We start from the raw sequence: 17,866 nt of genomic DNA, 5'->3' as shown, positions 1-17,866 counted from the left end.
CATAGATCTGTCAGAAGGTATTTTTATAGATCCATCTATGTCCTTGCAAATAGCAAGATTTCATTATTTTTCATGGCTGAGTAATATTCCTGTGTGTGTGTGTGTGTGTACCACATCACAGATTGAACTAGAGAGTATTATGCTAAGCAAAATAAGTTTGTCAGAGAAAGACAAATACCATATGATTTCATTCATATGTGGAATTTAAGAAACAAATGATCATAGGGGAAAGAAGTAGAGAGGCAAACCAAAAAAGACTAATTATAGAGATCAAATCAATTATTACCAGAGGGGAAGTGGTCTGGCAGAGGCGTTAAATAGGTGATGGAGATTAGGAGTACAGTTACTGCAGTGAGCACCAGGCACTGTGTATAGGTGTTAAATAATTCAATTTTACACCTGAAATTAATATTGCACTGTACGTTAACTAAATGGAATTTAAATGAAAACTAAGCAAAATTCAGGGATGCCTGGGTGGCTCAGAGTTTTGGCACCTGCCTTTGGCCCAGGGCGTGATACTGGAGTCCCGGGATCGAGTCCTGCATTGGGCTCCCTGCATGGAGACTACTTCTCCCTCTGCCTGTGTCTCTGCCTCTCTCTCTCTCCCTCTGTCTCTCATGAATAAATAAATAAAATCTTTTAAAAAACTAAGCAAAATGTTTTTAAAAATGTAATTTCTGGAAGCTTTTCTATTAGAAGCAGATTCTTAAAGTTACAGGTTATTAGGGAATTGTGTGGGAAATATTATACTGGAACCAGAAAAAAATGGTGGGGATCTTCTAGTTGATCTAGGGTCTGCATAAAGCATACTAAGACAATTCCTTTAATAGGTCTAATAATCTAGGTGGTATCAGAGGCTGCTTCTGCCTACCACTGAGAGAAGCAACCCAGTAGCATTTCTGTACCACTGTACACCATGTTCCATCGCAGTGCCCTTTTGCTAAAAGCAATCTGGCTTCAATGGGACTCAAAGTGAATTATTAATGTGCACTATACCCCAAACCTGAGGCAGGGACTAGCATTAGACTAAGATGTGTCTTTTTGATCATTCTTCTTTATCTCTTAACCATTTAAATCCCCAACACTGAAAGAGAGAAGAATCCATTTGCACTAGGACTCAATGAGTAGGCCCATTTTTCTAGAGGCAGTTTCTTTCTTTTTTTCTTTTCTTTTATTTTTTTTATATAAATTAATTTTTATTGGTGTTCAATTTACCAACATACAGAATAACACCCAGTGCTCATCCCGTCGTGTCCCCCTCCGTGCCCGTCACCCATTCACCCCCACCCCCCGCCCTCCTCCCCTTCCGCCACCCCTAGTTCATTTCCCAGAGTTAGAAGTCTTTATGTTCTGTGTCCCTTTCTGATATCTCCCACACATTTCTTCTCCCTTCCCTTATATTCCCCTTCACTATTATTCATATTCCCCAAATGAGTGAGAACATACACTGTTTGTCCTTCTCTAGAGGCAGTTTCTACCAGCTTGAGCATACAAATGTTTTAATATAAAATACTACTCTCATTTCAAGTGGAGCAAAAACAGGAACTCTGTCTTCTCAGGGAATTACAAAGCCTGGCTGTTTGGTATTTTTATGCTGGAATGACAGCACTGTGAGCAACAGACCAGATGATACTTTGTAAACCACAAAACTATAGTCTATGGCACCTAAATCCCAGTTAGAAAGCAGCATGAAAAAATCTCTCTGCCAGTTATATACCCCCTGGCAAAGGGGAACAACCTTTTTAAAGCCAAAAAAAATATGGTTTAGTGTGATTCTGAATCATGCAAATGATCATAGTTTTAGAGCCAGTTATATTTTCTGTAACTTATTTTTAAATGCTTTCATACAGAGAGTTGATATATACATGCACATTAATTTTAATCTATGTTCTAGGGACATTTAGTTAACATATGAAGTGCCTTAATCTGGCATACACACTCAAGAGGTGATTTGTTAACACATTAAACACTCAGAAGTCTTTGCTCCAAAAGCCACTACTCCCAGCAGTTCAGTCACTTTAATGCAGGAGGCCTAATTAGCCTAACACATGTTTAAAATGAATTTTCATTGGTAAAAATGAATGTTATTCAAGATGTGTACTAGCCACAAATGTCCTAAATGCTCTTTAGCCCTCACCAGACCTGGTTATAAAATTCCAATGAGCCCTATAGCCTTTACCCTTCAGAAGGAAGCCTTAAACTCAAGACTGAAAACAAGTGGTATGTCCTATCCCTTAAAGGATTTTGTCACCAGACTCTAACAAGAAAGTTAGTTGAATTATGTTGCTATAATATCAGCAACTCTTCCTTGACTAACCTCTCTACAGAAGATACAGCCATGTATCTAAGAATAAAACTAGGACTTCACTGAGATTACAGAACAGGTTGTATGATTGCTTTTGTGTTTGTTTGTTAATAAATGTTTATATGTTTAGGAAAAATGATATTAAAGTTTGTTTCCAGTGTAATAGTCTTATCTAGTTATGAGGCTGTAAGGGAAGCCAAATTATAACTCTTACCTAACTCTGATTAGTAAAGACTACTGGTATCTGCTGAAAAGGACCTAATAATAGGAAACCACCAAAGTGGATTAGGTCAGTTTGCACCAGAAATATCCCCTCTGCTTCTAGAAAAATGAAGACTAATTCAAATCCTCTATGTTCTTCATAACCATATTCTTCTTTCTCCTCTTAGATCACTTACCAATTTTTTCATCTTCCTGTACCATTTTCCTCTCTTCTCTGAAAGCTCTGAGCCAGCGTATCTTCTCCTCCAGCTTTTTGGCAAAGAATAGATGTATCTCCTCAGTTTCCTTGTTGTGAAGCTTGAAGGCATTTTTCATGCTGACATTAAAATCATCATCTCTGCCATCTTCAATGTCAACTACCTCATATTTATCCATGTCAATGCGGCCTTTGTAGTACAGGATGTCTCTTCGGATCAGATCCTATGTAGGAAGGAAGAAAAGGCTTTTTTACTGTAGAGATGTGCAGAGTAGGTGCCATAAGAGTTGGCTCATGGGCTCAGCAAGACGCTAAGACTGCCATTGTTTTGGAGTACCAACAGAGGTTAGTTTGGTCAAATTTAGGCAGGTTAGCTTAGCAGTATGACATTGATAGGTTGGTTAACTAGATGCTCATAGAGAAAGTCTTTGTCCTACATCCAAAGACCCTGTCTCAGACCCCAGCATCAATCTTTATATGTGTTTGTAAGATACATATATGGGAAAAAGGAAGCAGTAAGCCACACAATCATTGCTAGCATGGGCCTTTTCTTTTCCAAAATATTTGCAAGACTTCTAGAAGGATGAAATAAGCTGGGTGTTTGCCTAGAGTGTACTTGGGAATTTAAGCAGGCTAGTGAGACCTACATATCAGAGTGGAGATGAGTGGTAAGAGTATTAAGATGGCCACAGGCTGCTGGCTAGGAATGGTTATATTGAAAGAGCTGAACACTTAGCACTCTAGGGAACTTTGGAGAAGGCTTAGTCTGGTAGGAGAAATAGGTGTAGGAATTAAAAAAATGCTTCATATATTGACTTGAATGAATCTCACAAATCTTATTGCATGAGAAAAATAAAAGTTGTAGTTGAATATACAAATATACAAATAGTATAGGCCAGATAGGCAATATACAAACAATATATTGCCTATCTTCTATCATTGCTGTTTTACTCTCTGGTATACAGAATTGGATTAATACTAACTCTCAGTCCATGAGACACTCATCACTAGTCCACACAAGGTACTCTTATTTCTCTATTTATTTACTTACTTATTTTTAATACTATATTAAGCTTGGTGAACCTGCCACCCAATTTAAAAGGTATCATGCTGAACAGACATTTCTCCAAAGAAGACATTCAAAATGGCCAACAGACACATGAGAAAATACTCCACATCACTTGGCATCAGAGAAATACAAATCAAAACCACAATGAGATACCACTTCACACCAGTCAGAAGGCTAAAATGAACAAACAACAAATGTTGGCGAGGATGAAGAGAAAGGGGAACACTCTTACACTGCTGGTAGGAACACAAGCTGGTACACCTACTCTGGAATACAGTATGGAAATTCCTCAAAAAGTTAAAAATAGAGCTACCCTATGACCCAGCAATTGCACTGCTAGGTAATTACACAAAGGATACAAACACAGTGATCTGAAGGGGCACATGCACCCCTATGTTTATCGCAGTAATGCCCACAATAGCCAAACTATGGAAAGAGACCTGATGTCCATGGACAGTTGAATGGATAAAGAATGGACTATTAGCCATCAAAAAAGAAATTTCACCATTTGCAATGATGTGGATGGAACCAGAGGGTATTATGCTAGGCAAAATAAGTCAATCAGAGAAAGACAATTATATGATTTCACTCATGTGGAATTTAAGAAACAAAACAGATGATCATTGAAGAAAGGAGGAAAAAAGCAAATAAGATGAAATCAGAGAGGGAGACAAACCATCAAAGACTAAGTATAGGAAACAATTTGAGGGTTGGTAGAGGGGAGGTGGGTGGGAAGATGGGGTAAGTAGGTGATAGGCATTAAGGAGGGCATATGATGTATTGAGCACTGGGTGTTTTTTTTAAAGATTTTTATTTATTTATTTATGAGAGACACAAAGAGAGAGGCAGAGACATAGGCTGGAGGAAAAGCAGGCTCCCTATAGAGAGCCTAATGTGGGACTCAATCCCAGGACCCTGGGATCAGGCCCTGAGCTGAAGGCAGATGCTCAATCACTGAGCCACCCAGGCATCCCAGCACTGGGTGTTATATGCAACTGATGAATCACTGAACTCTACCTCTGAAACTAATATTATACTGTTGGTTGAATTTAAATAAAATAAAAAATTTTAAACAATTTAAAAAAATAAAAGCTATGATGCCACAGCAACCTTAAATTCCATGCTCATCACTCCTCTGGTTTCTTTTCTATACAGCTTTATCTCATCTATATCTATTCCACTTATATGAGTTTAAAAAACCTACAAAGAAATGCCACATAGTGTTTAGGGATGCATACATATGTACAGAAATTATACCAAAAATATGACAATGACACATGCCAAATTCAAGAGCATACAGAGATGAGAATGGGAAAATGGAAGGAAGGAAAAGGAAGGGAAGGAGCAGAGAGTGAGAAGAGGAAGAATGTATTTGTAATGAATTATTTCTTATGTTGGATAATAAATACGTATGTGCCGTATTATTTTTGTATCTTTTTGAACGTCAAATAAAAAAAAGGAAAACCAGAGGGATGGATGAAATGACCCGTGGACCTGTGGAATATAAGGTCTGATAGGTAGCTATCTCTCAGAGTGGTCTTCCAGTCCCTCCTCCTCTTAGCACTGTCCTCGACTCCTTCCTGAGAGCACATCGTAGAGAGCAAAGTGGAGTCTCTCGTGTCAAGCAGGAGCCTGTGTCAAGCAATTGCACAAGTTAAAGGTACTGCAATTATGAGATATCGCTGGGACCAGCATCAGCTGACACCCCAGAACTGATAATAAGCAGAACCAGAGGAGGTATGCAGGGGCTCTAGACCAATTGAATCCCTTTAAAAGGGGGAGGATTTTGGTAGCAAACTGTCAGACTCCTCAGATATAACCTCTATATAAGTCTGACCACTTCAAAAATGCAACTGCCACTGAAAGCTCTGATTGATCTATGAACAGAACTGAGATCTTTCCCTACTTGAACATAATAAGCAGTAAGTGCTAAGAGCTGACCTGGATTGGACTGAGGTCTTATCTCAACTGCATACCCATAGACTAACTTTGAGTTTGGTTCATTAACTTCCTATACTCTTCTGTTACCCTGTCATGTGGTTTGTCTTATGTCCTGCTCTGTGTGCTGTGTAAGAAGCCAAGTTTAATCATATGGCAAAATATCATTGAGTTTGGAATCCTGAACCTGCTTTATAATTGTGATTAACTTAGCTTTATGATTGAATAAAGCTGACATTGTGGAAAGATTCAACTCATGTGTATACCTTCATAGCATGCTCATGACACACATCTACTGTTGGGACCTGTGGTATGGCTGAGACTGGCCAAGAAGGTCCCATGAGCCGCATCCTAATAGATGTCTTCTACTAGCCAACTCATTCTGACCAACTCTACCTCCCTTCTTCTTATATTTGGCCTTTTAGATAATTTCACAGAATCAGAAATGTTCACTAGTTTTTATTAACATTATACAGTTTGGTTAAACTATTCCCATTCTGCTGAATTGCCTTGCATGCGTCTGTTCTCAGCTGCAGGCTACTTGCAAAGAATTTGCCTTTGAAAACCTAACTCTTGGGATCCCTGGGTGGCGCAGCAGTTTGGCGCCTGCCTTTGGCCCAGGGCGCGAGCCTGGAGACCCGGGATCGAATCCCATGTCGGGCTCCCGGTGCATGGAGCCTGCTTCTCCCTCTGCCTGTGTCTCTGCCTCTCTCTCTCTCTGTGTGACTATCATAAATAAATAAAAATTTAAAAAAAAAAAAAGAAAACCTAACTCTTCACACTGGTAAACTGAGCTTTTTGGTATGTCTGGGGAAGGCTGTCTTTAAGAATTTCCAACATTGCTCTATCAATCTCTAACCTCCAGGTTGTGAAATACAGGTGTTGTTGAATTAAACCTCTACATTATTCTTTTCCTTCCATAATAATTATGCATATAAGTAGGTTGTGAGTACAGATGGGTTCTGATCTTTTGGGTGCCCCTGGCATCAAGTTCACAGGAGAGAAAAAGGTCAACTCTATAGAGTAGGCCAATGTTTCTCCAAGCCTGATTCAGAGCCTAGGTTCCTTTTAGCATGCTCGAAATGGACAAGCTCAATCCTGGCCAAAAGGATGGGGTAGTTCCCATGCACTGACTTCCACAATCCTCAGGAATACTTTGAGATATATGCATAAAAAGTGGGCCTTGTCAGTCTAACTACAAAATCAGGACAAGCAAAGGAGAATGGATTGATGTGATCTAGTTTGATCTCATAAAGGCCTGAAACTGGACTTAAAATACTTAATACAAATACACAGAGAACTGGGAAGCCAGGTCTGGATCACATAGCTAATAGGTGGATGCCCATCTATCTAACTAGAATAGGCAGCCTTAACCTCCCACTGTTCCTAGCTTCAGCTTATGAGACAGAGAAACAGAAAGGCTCCATAGAAATCTGTTTTTTTTTCTTTTCCTGCTTCTATTCTTGCTAGGAACTGCACCCCCACCTCACCTTACACATATGTCTTATAATGCAAGCAGCATATGTCCTCCTTATAAGGGACAGGACTTAATGATTTTTCTAGAATAGGTAACATCTAAGGAGAGATCAGGTGAGAATGACTAGACAAAGCTATCATGTGCATATTCTGCACAATAGTAGCTACGTATCTCAATGCCAAGATCCCCTGGTTCCAAGGAATAATACCTAGGCCCTCATCTTTGTTCAAACTAGTACCTAGAAGACTATGGGGACACATATAACAGACTATCATCCTCAGTAAAACCCCCCAGACCTTTTTTTACCCGCCCCCCAACCTTGAACTAAGATGAGACTCCCTCCTTTCCTTTCTGAGTTTCCCAGACACTGTCTGTATCTGCTCTCTCTGTATTTTCAGTAAACTCTGCTTTCACCTCCTGCAGGCTCACGTTTTATTTCTATCCTTCATGAAGCCAAGAATGCTCTTGATGGTCCTGCAGGACCCCCTTTGGGTCCTTGAACCCAGCCTGCCAGCATTACCTGTAGCTTCTTTTGACTCTAAGTTAGTGTATTATAATCATTGTCAGCCTTCAAAACCTTTTTGAACAGTAGGTTCAAAACTACTACAGTAGGTTCAAAACTGGTACTAACTAGTTTCCAAAAACTGGAAAGGATATACATGATCTTAGAGCTAAATTAAAAGCATCAACTGAAACTCCTATTGTTTCTTTAGATATTTAAGGATAACAAGAAACTTGAGAGAATTCTGCCTCTGTGGTAGGGGAACAGGACTAGAGAAATATATCATTAAGGTTCTCCCTTTGCCTACTCTTTCTAGCTCTCCAGAGGGTTGAATGTGAGTTTTCAGGTACCAGATTGGTTATAAAGCCAAGTTTAGGGATGTGATAGAATAGGAATGATTAAGAATGACCTACTGTTCAAAAAACCCCATCAGAAATGGTAGCTAAGGCCACAAAGCAGCATGCAACATGCACAGAAAGAGTGTGAGTTATACAAACTCCTACCAGCTGTGGTCTTGGGCGAGCCATTTTATCTCTCTGAACCCCAATTTTCTCGACTATGAAACTAGACAAGTAATCCTTACCTTGTAAAATGGTTGTAAAGCTCAAATCTAAACATGCAGTTTCCAAGTCATGAGGCCAGCCTTATCTGATAAATGTGGTGCTGAGCTTTCTTGGTCCCAGACTAATTTTTTGTAGGCTTTTAAAACTCCTTTAATGAACCTAAAAATCTCACTGCCTCCTTTAGTACATTTAAACTTTCAAAATAAGTTAAATATTGTGACAAAAATAAATCAAAGCAAAAGTAACTGAATATTTTAAAATTTACATAGCTAGTTCTATGTCCTTGGAAATTCCATATACCTTTTCAGGGAGGCAGCGGTCACACATCTATACTTAGGCTCACACTAATATGTTCTCTCTGCCCCAACAATGCTTTCTATTCCAATCATTCTAGCCTTCAAAGTCAAATTTACACATTCTTCCTCCTCAAAGAAGTCTTTCCTGACTGCATCTTCTACCTCAAGTCATTGCAGTTTCCCTTTTCTGAATGCTAGCACTGATAATGAAGACCATTACCCAATTTAAACTCAGTCACCACACTGCTGAGTTACATTAGTTCTGTTTCACAGTTTATAGTCTATCTTCAGTCTACTGAAGCTGTGCCCAGTAGTGCACCTTCCTTGCTCCTGCCTTACTCAGGGGCTGTCCAAGGAAAGACAGCTGGCAAAGCCTCAGAAGTTTCTCTGCTCAGCTTCTGCACATGGCAAGGGGACAAAGTCCTCTACAGCCCTGGTTGCCTGAGGTCCTTTTGGGACCAAGCTGCCCAAATGCCACTTGGTAATGGTGGTCTAAGTGCTTTCATAGGGACACGGTGAATAGGTACTCACCACAGATGCTATTTGGGTCATCACAAGTTCCCTGCATACATGGGTTAGTTTCTAATAGCATGCTAACCTTCTTTCTTTTTTCTTCCAACCACCCAATTTGGAGGATATTAAGGGAACTAGTGCTTCTCCAGAAAGTTCCTGGCAGTCTGCAGACAAGCACTGAGCCTAGCCAGGGATCCAGCAAGGAGCCTACTCCAGTTTCTGACATTGCATAATTCAAACATCTGGGAGATAATTGAATTTGGCCTTACTGGGTAGTCATGGGGTTTATTAATATTTTTATTTTTTTTATTGGAGTTCGATTTGCCAACATATAGTATAACACCCAGTGCTCATCCCATCAAGTGACCCCTCAGTGCCCGTCACCCAGTCACCCCGTCACCCCATCCCCCCACCCACCTACCCTTCCACTACTCCTTATTCATTTCCCAGAGTTAGGAGTCTGTCATGTTAAAGGGGAAAGGAGAGAAAATGAGTGGGAAATATCAGAGAAGGTGACAGAACATGAGAGTCAGTTATTAAGACACTGTAAAACATTCTGTATAAATGACAGATGCTGCAATCTGGGGGAATGTAACTCTTAAGGACTGCAGCCTGTCTCACTCCCTAGTCAGTAAAGTCTTTCCTCTTTATTTTTTTTTAAAGATTTGTTTATTTATTTATGATAGACATAGAGAGAAAGAGAGGCAGAGACACAGGAGGAGGGAGAAGCAGGCTCCATGCCGGGAGCCCGACGCGGGACTCGATCCCGGGACTCCAGGATCGTGCCCTGGGCCAAAGGCAGGAGCCAAACCGCTGAGCCACCCAGGGATCCCCTTTAAAGTCTTTCCTCTTTAAAGAGGCACCCTAGTTACTGCCCACTCCTAGCCTTGAGCACCATGAGTTTTCTCTACAGAGCCTGAGAAAGGCACATGGGGCTAGGACTGGGCTTATGTTTCTCATTATTGCATTCCAGCATCTAGAGTACCTTCATAATAACAAAATAATAAGAGGACGTCTGGGTGGCTCAGCAGTTGAGCATCTGCCTTCGGCTCAGGGCGTGATCCCTGGGTTCCGGGATCGAATCCAGCATTGGGCTCCCTGCAGGGAGCCTGCTTCTCCCTCTGCCTATGTCTCTACCTTCTCTCTGTGTCCCTCATGAATAAAATAAACAAAAAAATAATAACAGCAACAACAATGGCAACAATTGACTCTTAGCATTTATCATATGCTAGGCACTATTCCAAATGCTTTGGATTTCCGCCCACCCAGCTTTACTGAGGTATAATTGACAAATAAAGATTATATATATTTAAAGCATATAATGTGATATTTGATATATGTATACATTGTGAAATCATCACCACAATCAAGATAATTAACATATATATCATCTCACACGGTTACTTATTTTTGTGATGAGAACACTTAAGTTCTAATTTCTTAGCAAATTTCAAGTATACAATACAGTATTGTTAGCTATTGGCATCATATTGTGCATTTGCTCTCCAAAACTTACTTATTTTGCATAATGAAAAGTTTTCACCCTTTAACCAGTATGTCTCCATTTCCCCAAATCCCCACCAGTCCTTGGAAACCACCATTCTATTCTTTGCCTTTATGACTTCAACTGATTTAGATTCCACAAGAAAGTGAAATCATATGGTATTTGCCTTTCTCTATTTTATTTTATTTAGCATAATGTCCTCCAGGTTCATCCATATTGTCACAAATGACAGGAGCTACTCTTTTTTTAAGGCTGAATAATATTCCTCAGTGTGTGTATGTCTGTGTGTGCATGAGTGTATGTGTTGTGTGTCACATTTTCTTTATGCATTCATCCCTTGGCAGCTAAATGCTTTGCATTTATTAACTTAAATAATCTTCCCAACAATCCTACAAGGTAGGTACTATTATAATCCCATTTTATGAGGAATTATAGACATAAAACAGTTAAGAATCTTACTCAGGAACAAAAGCTACCAAATGGTTGAGTTGGGCTTTGAATCCAGACTATCTGGCTCTAAAATCTGTGCTTGTTTAACCACTGTATATACTGTCTCCCAATAAAGATTTGCTGAATGAATGAATAGTAACACCAAATATACAGCAATAAAATCCATTGCTAACGTTTACTAAGTACTTACTGTGTGCCAGGCACTGCAACTGTATTGTTTCATTTAACTCTCACAACCTCTCTTCTATGTAGATACCATTATGATTTCCATTTTGCAAATGAGATGATATTAGACACAGAAAATTTCCCCACGGTCACATAGCTCATGGAAAAAAAGGTAATTGGTGGCCTTTTGTCTGGCCCTAGAAGCCATGCTCTTAACACTATACTTCACTGTTTCCCACTACCTCAGGTATTCCTCCTCAAAGCCTCCAGAGATGAATTCTATCATCAGCCTGATTTGGTACTTAGGAAAATAAGGACATGACCTTGACCTTAAAAAAACTGGTTCAAGGTTAGAGAGAGTAGAGTCTAGGACTCAGGTGTTCTGGTTTCAAATCCCCATCTCTTTTCTGCTCCATCCCCAATCTCTGTTGCTATTGTTGCATTTCTGAGTCCCAAATGGTACATCCTCGAAGTCTGGGTCATTAATGCAAGAAAAAATGGCATAAAAGCCCAAAGTTCCTGGAATAGGAGAAGTTTTCTCTCCAGCATTATTATACTCTATTTAGTTCCTGATCCTCCCAGAATACAATTAAACCAACATAAATAACTAGTAGTTGTGACACATAGGACAACAGAGTATGTCTAGACTGGTATAATTAAAAACAAAGGATACAGGGAAAAAGCTGTTTGGGACAGCTTCAGAGCTGTAGGAACATTAGTGGGTGACTGAGGAGAGAGGAAAGGGGATCTCCACTCTTCCTCAGAAAAAAAGGAAAGGAAAAAAAAGGAAAAATTTTCCAAAGCAGCAAAATAATTTCCAGTGTAATCATCTCAGGAAGAAAATAACAAAACACATACATAACTAAAATAACAGGGCAATGAGATGCATAGTAGAGACAGCCTTCGTGGGAGACAAGAAGAAAGAGAACAAAGAGTCTTATTCTAGATTTTTTTTAAAAGAAAATTGACAAAGAGGGAAATCAGCAAAAGTTTAAGAATGGATCACAAAATTAGAAGCCACTGGCATCTTTTCCCATCTACTATAATAACTACCTCATTGGGAATTGGGAATGATGGAGAGGGAGGGGCTGATGTTCCTGAGGTACCCATCTCCCTCAGGAAAGAAGAGTTTGGGGTTACCTTCTTGCAGAGGACCATCTGGTGGTCAAACAGGAAGAAGACCCGCTGCTGGTTGCGGCCATAGGGCTGGTAGATCCAGGCCATTTCCCCAGTGTAGATCAGCTCCGAGCTCCTGTCTAGGATGTCCTCACCCTGGGAAGAACATGTGATAGTGAGAGGCAGCCAGGCAGGAGGGATTGCCGTGTCACCTGCCTGGAAGCACCTAAAGCTGGGTATATACTGGGGCAGGAGGAGTACAGAAAAGGCCAGGTGGGGAAAGAAGGATAGAGAGAAGGACTCCTGGGAATCCTTAAAAGGCTCTGTGAGCTGGAAAGACTCATGGTCTTGTTTACTCTCAGGCCAAATGAACCCTACCACCCAGGACTGCTATAGTCTCTATGCTAGCTTCTCTTTAGCCTCCTACAAGCACCAAGGCTCATTCTGGTTCTATGAGGTTCATTCTTATATTCATTCTCATTCTCATTCTCTCTCTCTCTCTCTCTCTCTCTCTCTCTCTCTCTCTCTCCCTTCCTCACTTTTCTCTATGATTTTTCTCTTTCTGTATCAGTCCTTCATCCCAGATCTCATCTCTTAGTCCCTTTTTTATACCTGAAGAGTAAACCCAAGCAAATAATAGAAGTCTCTCAGCTTCCCAAATGAGTAAAAAAGGGGACAAGGGAGAGCAAGAAGGAGATAATGATTGAGGGAGAAAAAGAGAATATATTCACTCTCTTGAATTTTTTCTTCTCCTCTCAGTTCACTAAAATATATTGATTAAATAGGAAACTTCACAACTACATGATTCTTTGGTCTGTAATTCATAGCCTGAGACTACTTCCTCTCCTTGCTACATACTCAGACAAAAAAAGTACGAACATATCTGACTAGCTAATTCAATTCTACAGAGTTACCAAGGCCTCCTTTTCACAGTAACTCTGCTAGGTCACAGATATGTGGGGATGTATGTGATATGCCAAGCCAGACTTGGCCCCTGTTCTCAAGGAGCTTATGGTTAGTGGAGGAAACTAATGTAGGTGTGCACAAAATTCATGGAACAGGAGGCAAACCACACCAAAGCCCTGGACACAGGGCTGTGTGTTCCAGAATCTATATGAAGATAGGGATAAAAATCAGTGGTCTAAGACTCAGGAGAATTAAAATTAGCACCTATAGGGGTGCCTGGGTGGCTCAGTCAGTTGAGCATCTGACTCTTAATTTTGGCTCAGATCATGTTCTCAGGGCTGTAAGACTGGGTCCCGTGTTGTGAGTCTGTTTGAGATTCTCTCTCTCCCTCTGCCACCCCTCTCCTCCTCTCTAAAAAATATATTAGCACCTATATGCATCAGACATTGTGCTATATACTTTCACTCTATCTCTTCTGAGACACACAAGAATACTGGGAGGTAGATACTCTTACTCTCATTTTATAGCGCAAGGTAGAGAGATGTCAAATGATCAGCTAAGATCATCCAGCTCATTATATTGATATCCATAACACAGACCCAATTCTGTGGCTCCAGAAAGTATGTATACTCACTCTTGCCACTACATTATGTTGTCTCTAGGCTAGTTGGTCCCTTCCTGTCTCTGGGTCTCAGTTTTTCCAGATGTTATTTTAATTCTAATTTTAATTTTTTTATTGGAGTTCAATTTGCCAGCATATAGCATGACATACAGGACTCATCCAGCCAAGTGCCCCCCTTGTTGCCCATCACCCAGTATCCCCAACCTCCCGCTCACTTGCCCTTCCACTACCCCTTGTTCATTTCCCAGAGTTAGGTGACTCTCAGGTTTTGTCACCCTCACTGATATTTTCACTCATTTTCTCTCCTTTCCCTTTATTCCCTTTAACTAATTTTTATATTCCCCAAATGAATGAGACCATGTAATGTTTGTCCTTTTCTGATTGGGTTATTTCACTCAGCATAATACCTGCCAGGTCCTTCCACATCGAAGGAAATAGTGGGTATTTGACGTCTCTAATGGCTGAGTAATACTCCATTGCATACATATACCACATCTTCTTTATCCATTCATCTTTTGATGGACACCGAGGCTCCTTCCACAGTTTGACTATTGTGGACATTGCTGCTATAAACATTGGGGTGCAGGTGTCCCGGTGCTTCACTGCATCTGTATCTTTTGGATAAATCCCCAGCAGTGCAATTGCTGGGTCATAGGGCAGATCTATTTTTAACTCTGTGAGGAATCTCCACACAGTTTTCCAGAGTGGCTGCACCAGTTCACATTCCCACCAACAGTGCAAGAGGGTTCCCCTTTCTCCGCATCCTCTCCAACATTTGTGGTTTCCTGCCTTGTTAATTTTCCCCATTCTCACTGGTGTGAGGTGGTATCTCATTGTGGTTTTGATTTGTATTTCCCTGATGGCAAGTGATGCAGAGCATTTTCTCATATGTGTGTTGGCCATGTCTATGTCTCCCTCTGTGAGATTTCTGTTCATGTATTTTGCCCATTTCATGATTGGATTGTTTCTTTCTTAGCCGTTGAGTTTAGTAAGTTCTTTATAGATCTTCGAAACTAGCCCTTTATCTGATACGTCATTTGCAAATATCTTCTGAATTCTGTAGGTTGTCTTTGAGTTTTGACTGTTACTTCTGCTGTGCAGAGGCTTTTTATCTTGATGAAGTCCCAATAATTCATTTTTGCCTTTATTTCTCTTGCCTTCATGGATGTATCTTGCAAGAAGTTACTGTGGCCAAGCTCAAAAAGGGTGTTGCCTGTGCTCTCCTCTAGGATTTTGATGGAATCTTGTCTCACATTTAGATCTTTCATCCATTTTGAGTTTATCTTTGTATATGGTGTAAGACAATAGTCTAGTTTCATTCTTCTACACGTGGCTGTCCAGTTTTCCCAGCACCATTTATTGAAGAGACTGCCCTATTTCCAGTGGATAGTATTTCCTGCTTTGTCAAATACTAGTTGACCATAAAGTTGAGGATCCACTTCTGTATTCTCTATTGTGCTCCATTGATCAATGTGTCTGATTTTGTGCCTGTAACACACTGTCTTCATGACCACAGCTTTGTAGTACCACAAGAAATCTGGCACTGTGATGCCCACAGCTCTGGTTTTCTTTTTAAATATTCCCCTGGCTATTCAGGGTCTTTTCTGATTCCACACAAATCTTAAGGCGATTTGTTCCAACTCTCTGAAGAAAGTCCATGGTATTTTGATAGGAATTGCATTAAATGAGTAAATTGCCCTGGGTAGCATAAACATTTTCACAATATTAATTCTTCCAATCCATGAGCATGGAATATTTTTCCATCTCTTTGTGTCTTCCTCAATTTCTTTCAGAAATGTTCTGTAGTTTTTAGGGTATAGATCCTTTACTTCTTTGGTTAGGATTATTCCTGGCGTTCTTATGCTTTTCGGTGCAATTGTAAATGGGATTGACTCCATAATTTCTGTTCCTTCAGTCTCATTCTTAGTGTATAGAAAAGCTACTGACTTCTGGGCATTGATTTTGTATCCTGCCACACTGCTGAATTGCTGCATGAGTTCTAGCAATCTTGGGGTGGAGACTTTTGAGTTTTCTAAGTATAGTATCATGTCATCTGCAAAGAGGTAGACTTTGACTTCTTCTTTGCCAATTTGAATGCCTTTTATTTCTTTTTGTTGCCTGATTGCTGAGGCTAGGGTTTCTAGTACTATGTTGAATAGCAGTGGTGAGAGTAGACATCCCTGTCTTGTTCCTGATCTAGGGGAAAGGCTCCCAGTGCTTCCCCATTGAGAATGATATTTGATGTGGGCTTTTCGTAGATGGCTTTTAAGATGCTGAGGAATGTTCCCTCTATCCCTCCACTCTGAAGAGTTTTAATCAGGAATGGATGCTGTCTTTTGTCAAAAGCTTTCTCTGCATCTATTGAGAAGATCATATGGTTCTTGTTTTTTCTCTTGCTGATATGATCAATCACATTGATTGCTTTACGACTGTTGAACGAGCCTTGCATCCCGGGGATATTTCCCACATGGGCATGATGAATAATCTTCTTAATGTACTGTTGGATCCTATTGGCTAGTGTTTGTTGAGAATTTTTGCATCTGTGTTCATCAGGGATATTGGTCTATAATTCTCCTTTTTGGTGGGGTCTCTGTCTGGTTTTGGAATTAAGGTGATGCTGGCCTCATAGAACCAGTTTGGAAGTACTCCATCTCTTTCTATCTTTCTGAACAGCTTTAGTAGAATAGGTATGATTTCTTCTTTAAACGTTTGAAAGAATTCCCCTGGGAAGCCATCTGGCCCTGGACTTTTGTGTCTTGGGAGGTTTTTGATGACTGCTTCAATTTCCTCCCTGGTTATTGGCCTCTTCAGATTTTCTATTTCTTCTAGTTCCAGTTTTGGTAGTTTGTGGTTTTCCAGAAATGTGTCCATTTCTTCTAGATTGCCTTATTTATTGGCGTATAGCTGCTCATAATAAGTTTTTAAGATTGTTTGTATTTCCTTGGTATTGGTGGTGATCTCTCCTTTCTCATTCATGATTTTATTAATTTGAGTCTTTTCTGTCTTCCTTTTAATAATTCTGGCTAATGGTTTATCTATCTTATTAATTCTTTCAAAGAACCAACTGCTGGTTTTGTTAATCTGTTCCACAGTTCTTCTGGTCTCTATTTCATTGAGTTCTGCTCAAATCTTTATTAACTCTTCTTCTGCTGGGTGTAGGATCTATTTGCTGTTTTTTTTTCCAGCTCCTTTAGGTGCGAGTTAGCTTTTGTATTTGAGTTCTTTCCAGTTTTTGGATGGATGCTTGTATTGTGATGTATTTCTCCCTCAGGACTGCTTTTGCTGTATGCCACAGATTTTGAACAGTTGTATCTTCATTCTCATTAGTTTCCATGAATCTTTTTAATTCTTCCCTAATTTCCTGGTCTACCCTTTCGTCTTTGAGCAGGATGGTCCTTAACCTCCACGTGTTTGAAATTCTTCCAAACTACTTCTTCCGATTTGAGTTCTACTTTCAAAGCATTATGGTCTGAAAATATGCAGGGTACCATCCCAATACTTGGTATAGGTTTAGACCTGATTTGTGACCCAGTATGTGGTCTATTCTGGAGAAAGTTCCATATGCACTTCAGAAGAATGTGCATTCAGTTGCGTTTGGATGTAAAGTTCTGTAATATCTGTGAAATCCATCTAGTCCAGTGTATCATTTAAAGCTCTTGTTTCTTTGAAGATGTTGGGCTTAGAAGTCCTGTCGATTGTAGAAAGTGCCATATTCAACTCACCAAGTAGAAGTGTATTATTATCTAAGTATGTCTTATTAATTGATTGATATACTTGGCAGCTCCCACATTCGGGGCATAAATATTGATGATTGTTAGGTCCTCTTGTTAGATAGATCATTTAAGTATTATATAGCGTCCCTCTTCATGTCTTACTACAGTCTTTGGGATAAACTTTAATTTATCTGGTATAAGGATGGCTACCCCTGCTTTCTTTTGAGGACCATTTGAATGGTAAATGGTTCTCCAACCTTATATTTTCAGGCTGTAGGTGTCCTTATGTCTAAAATGAGTCTCTTGTAG

General features: G+C 40.0%; 1 protein-coding gene across 8 annotated transcripts in view; it reads right to left on the bottom strand.

The window, feature by feature from the left end:
* ARHGEF9 (Cdc42 guanine nucleotide exchange factor 9) overlaps positions 1-17,866 on the bottom strand; it is a 208,458-nt gene that overhangs the window by 29,394 nt on the left and 161,198 nt on the right. For all 8 annotated transcript variants that reach the window (XM_055338832.1, XM_055338827.1, XM_055338831.1 and 5 more), the window contains 2 exons: positions 12,341-12,472; positions 2,704-2,947 (listed from right to left, as the gene is read on the bottom strand). In XM_055338832.1, the coding sequence (XP_055194807.1) occupies positions 2,704-2,947; positions 12,341-12,472 (376 nt within the window). The remainder of the gene's footprint in view (positions 1-2,703; positions 2,948-12,340; positions 12,473-17,866) is intronic.

Source organism: Nyctereutes procyonoides, unplaced genomic scaffold (assembly GCF_905146905.1).
Source record: "Nyctereutes procyonoides isolate TBG_1078 unplaced genomic scaffold, NYPRO_anot_genome, whole genome shotgun sequence".
Classification (NCBI taxonomy): domain Eukaryota; kingdom Metazoa; phylum Chordata; class Mammalia; order Carnivora; family Canidae; genus Nyctereutes; species Nyctereutes procyonoides.
The sequence above is the reverse complement of the archived record's forward strand: the minus strand, read 5'-3'. Positions and strand labels throughout refer to the sequence as shown.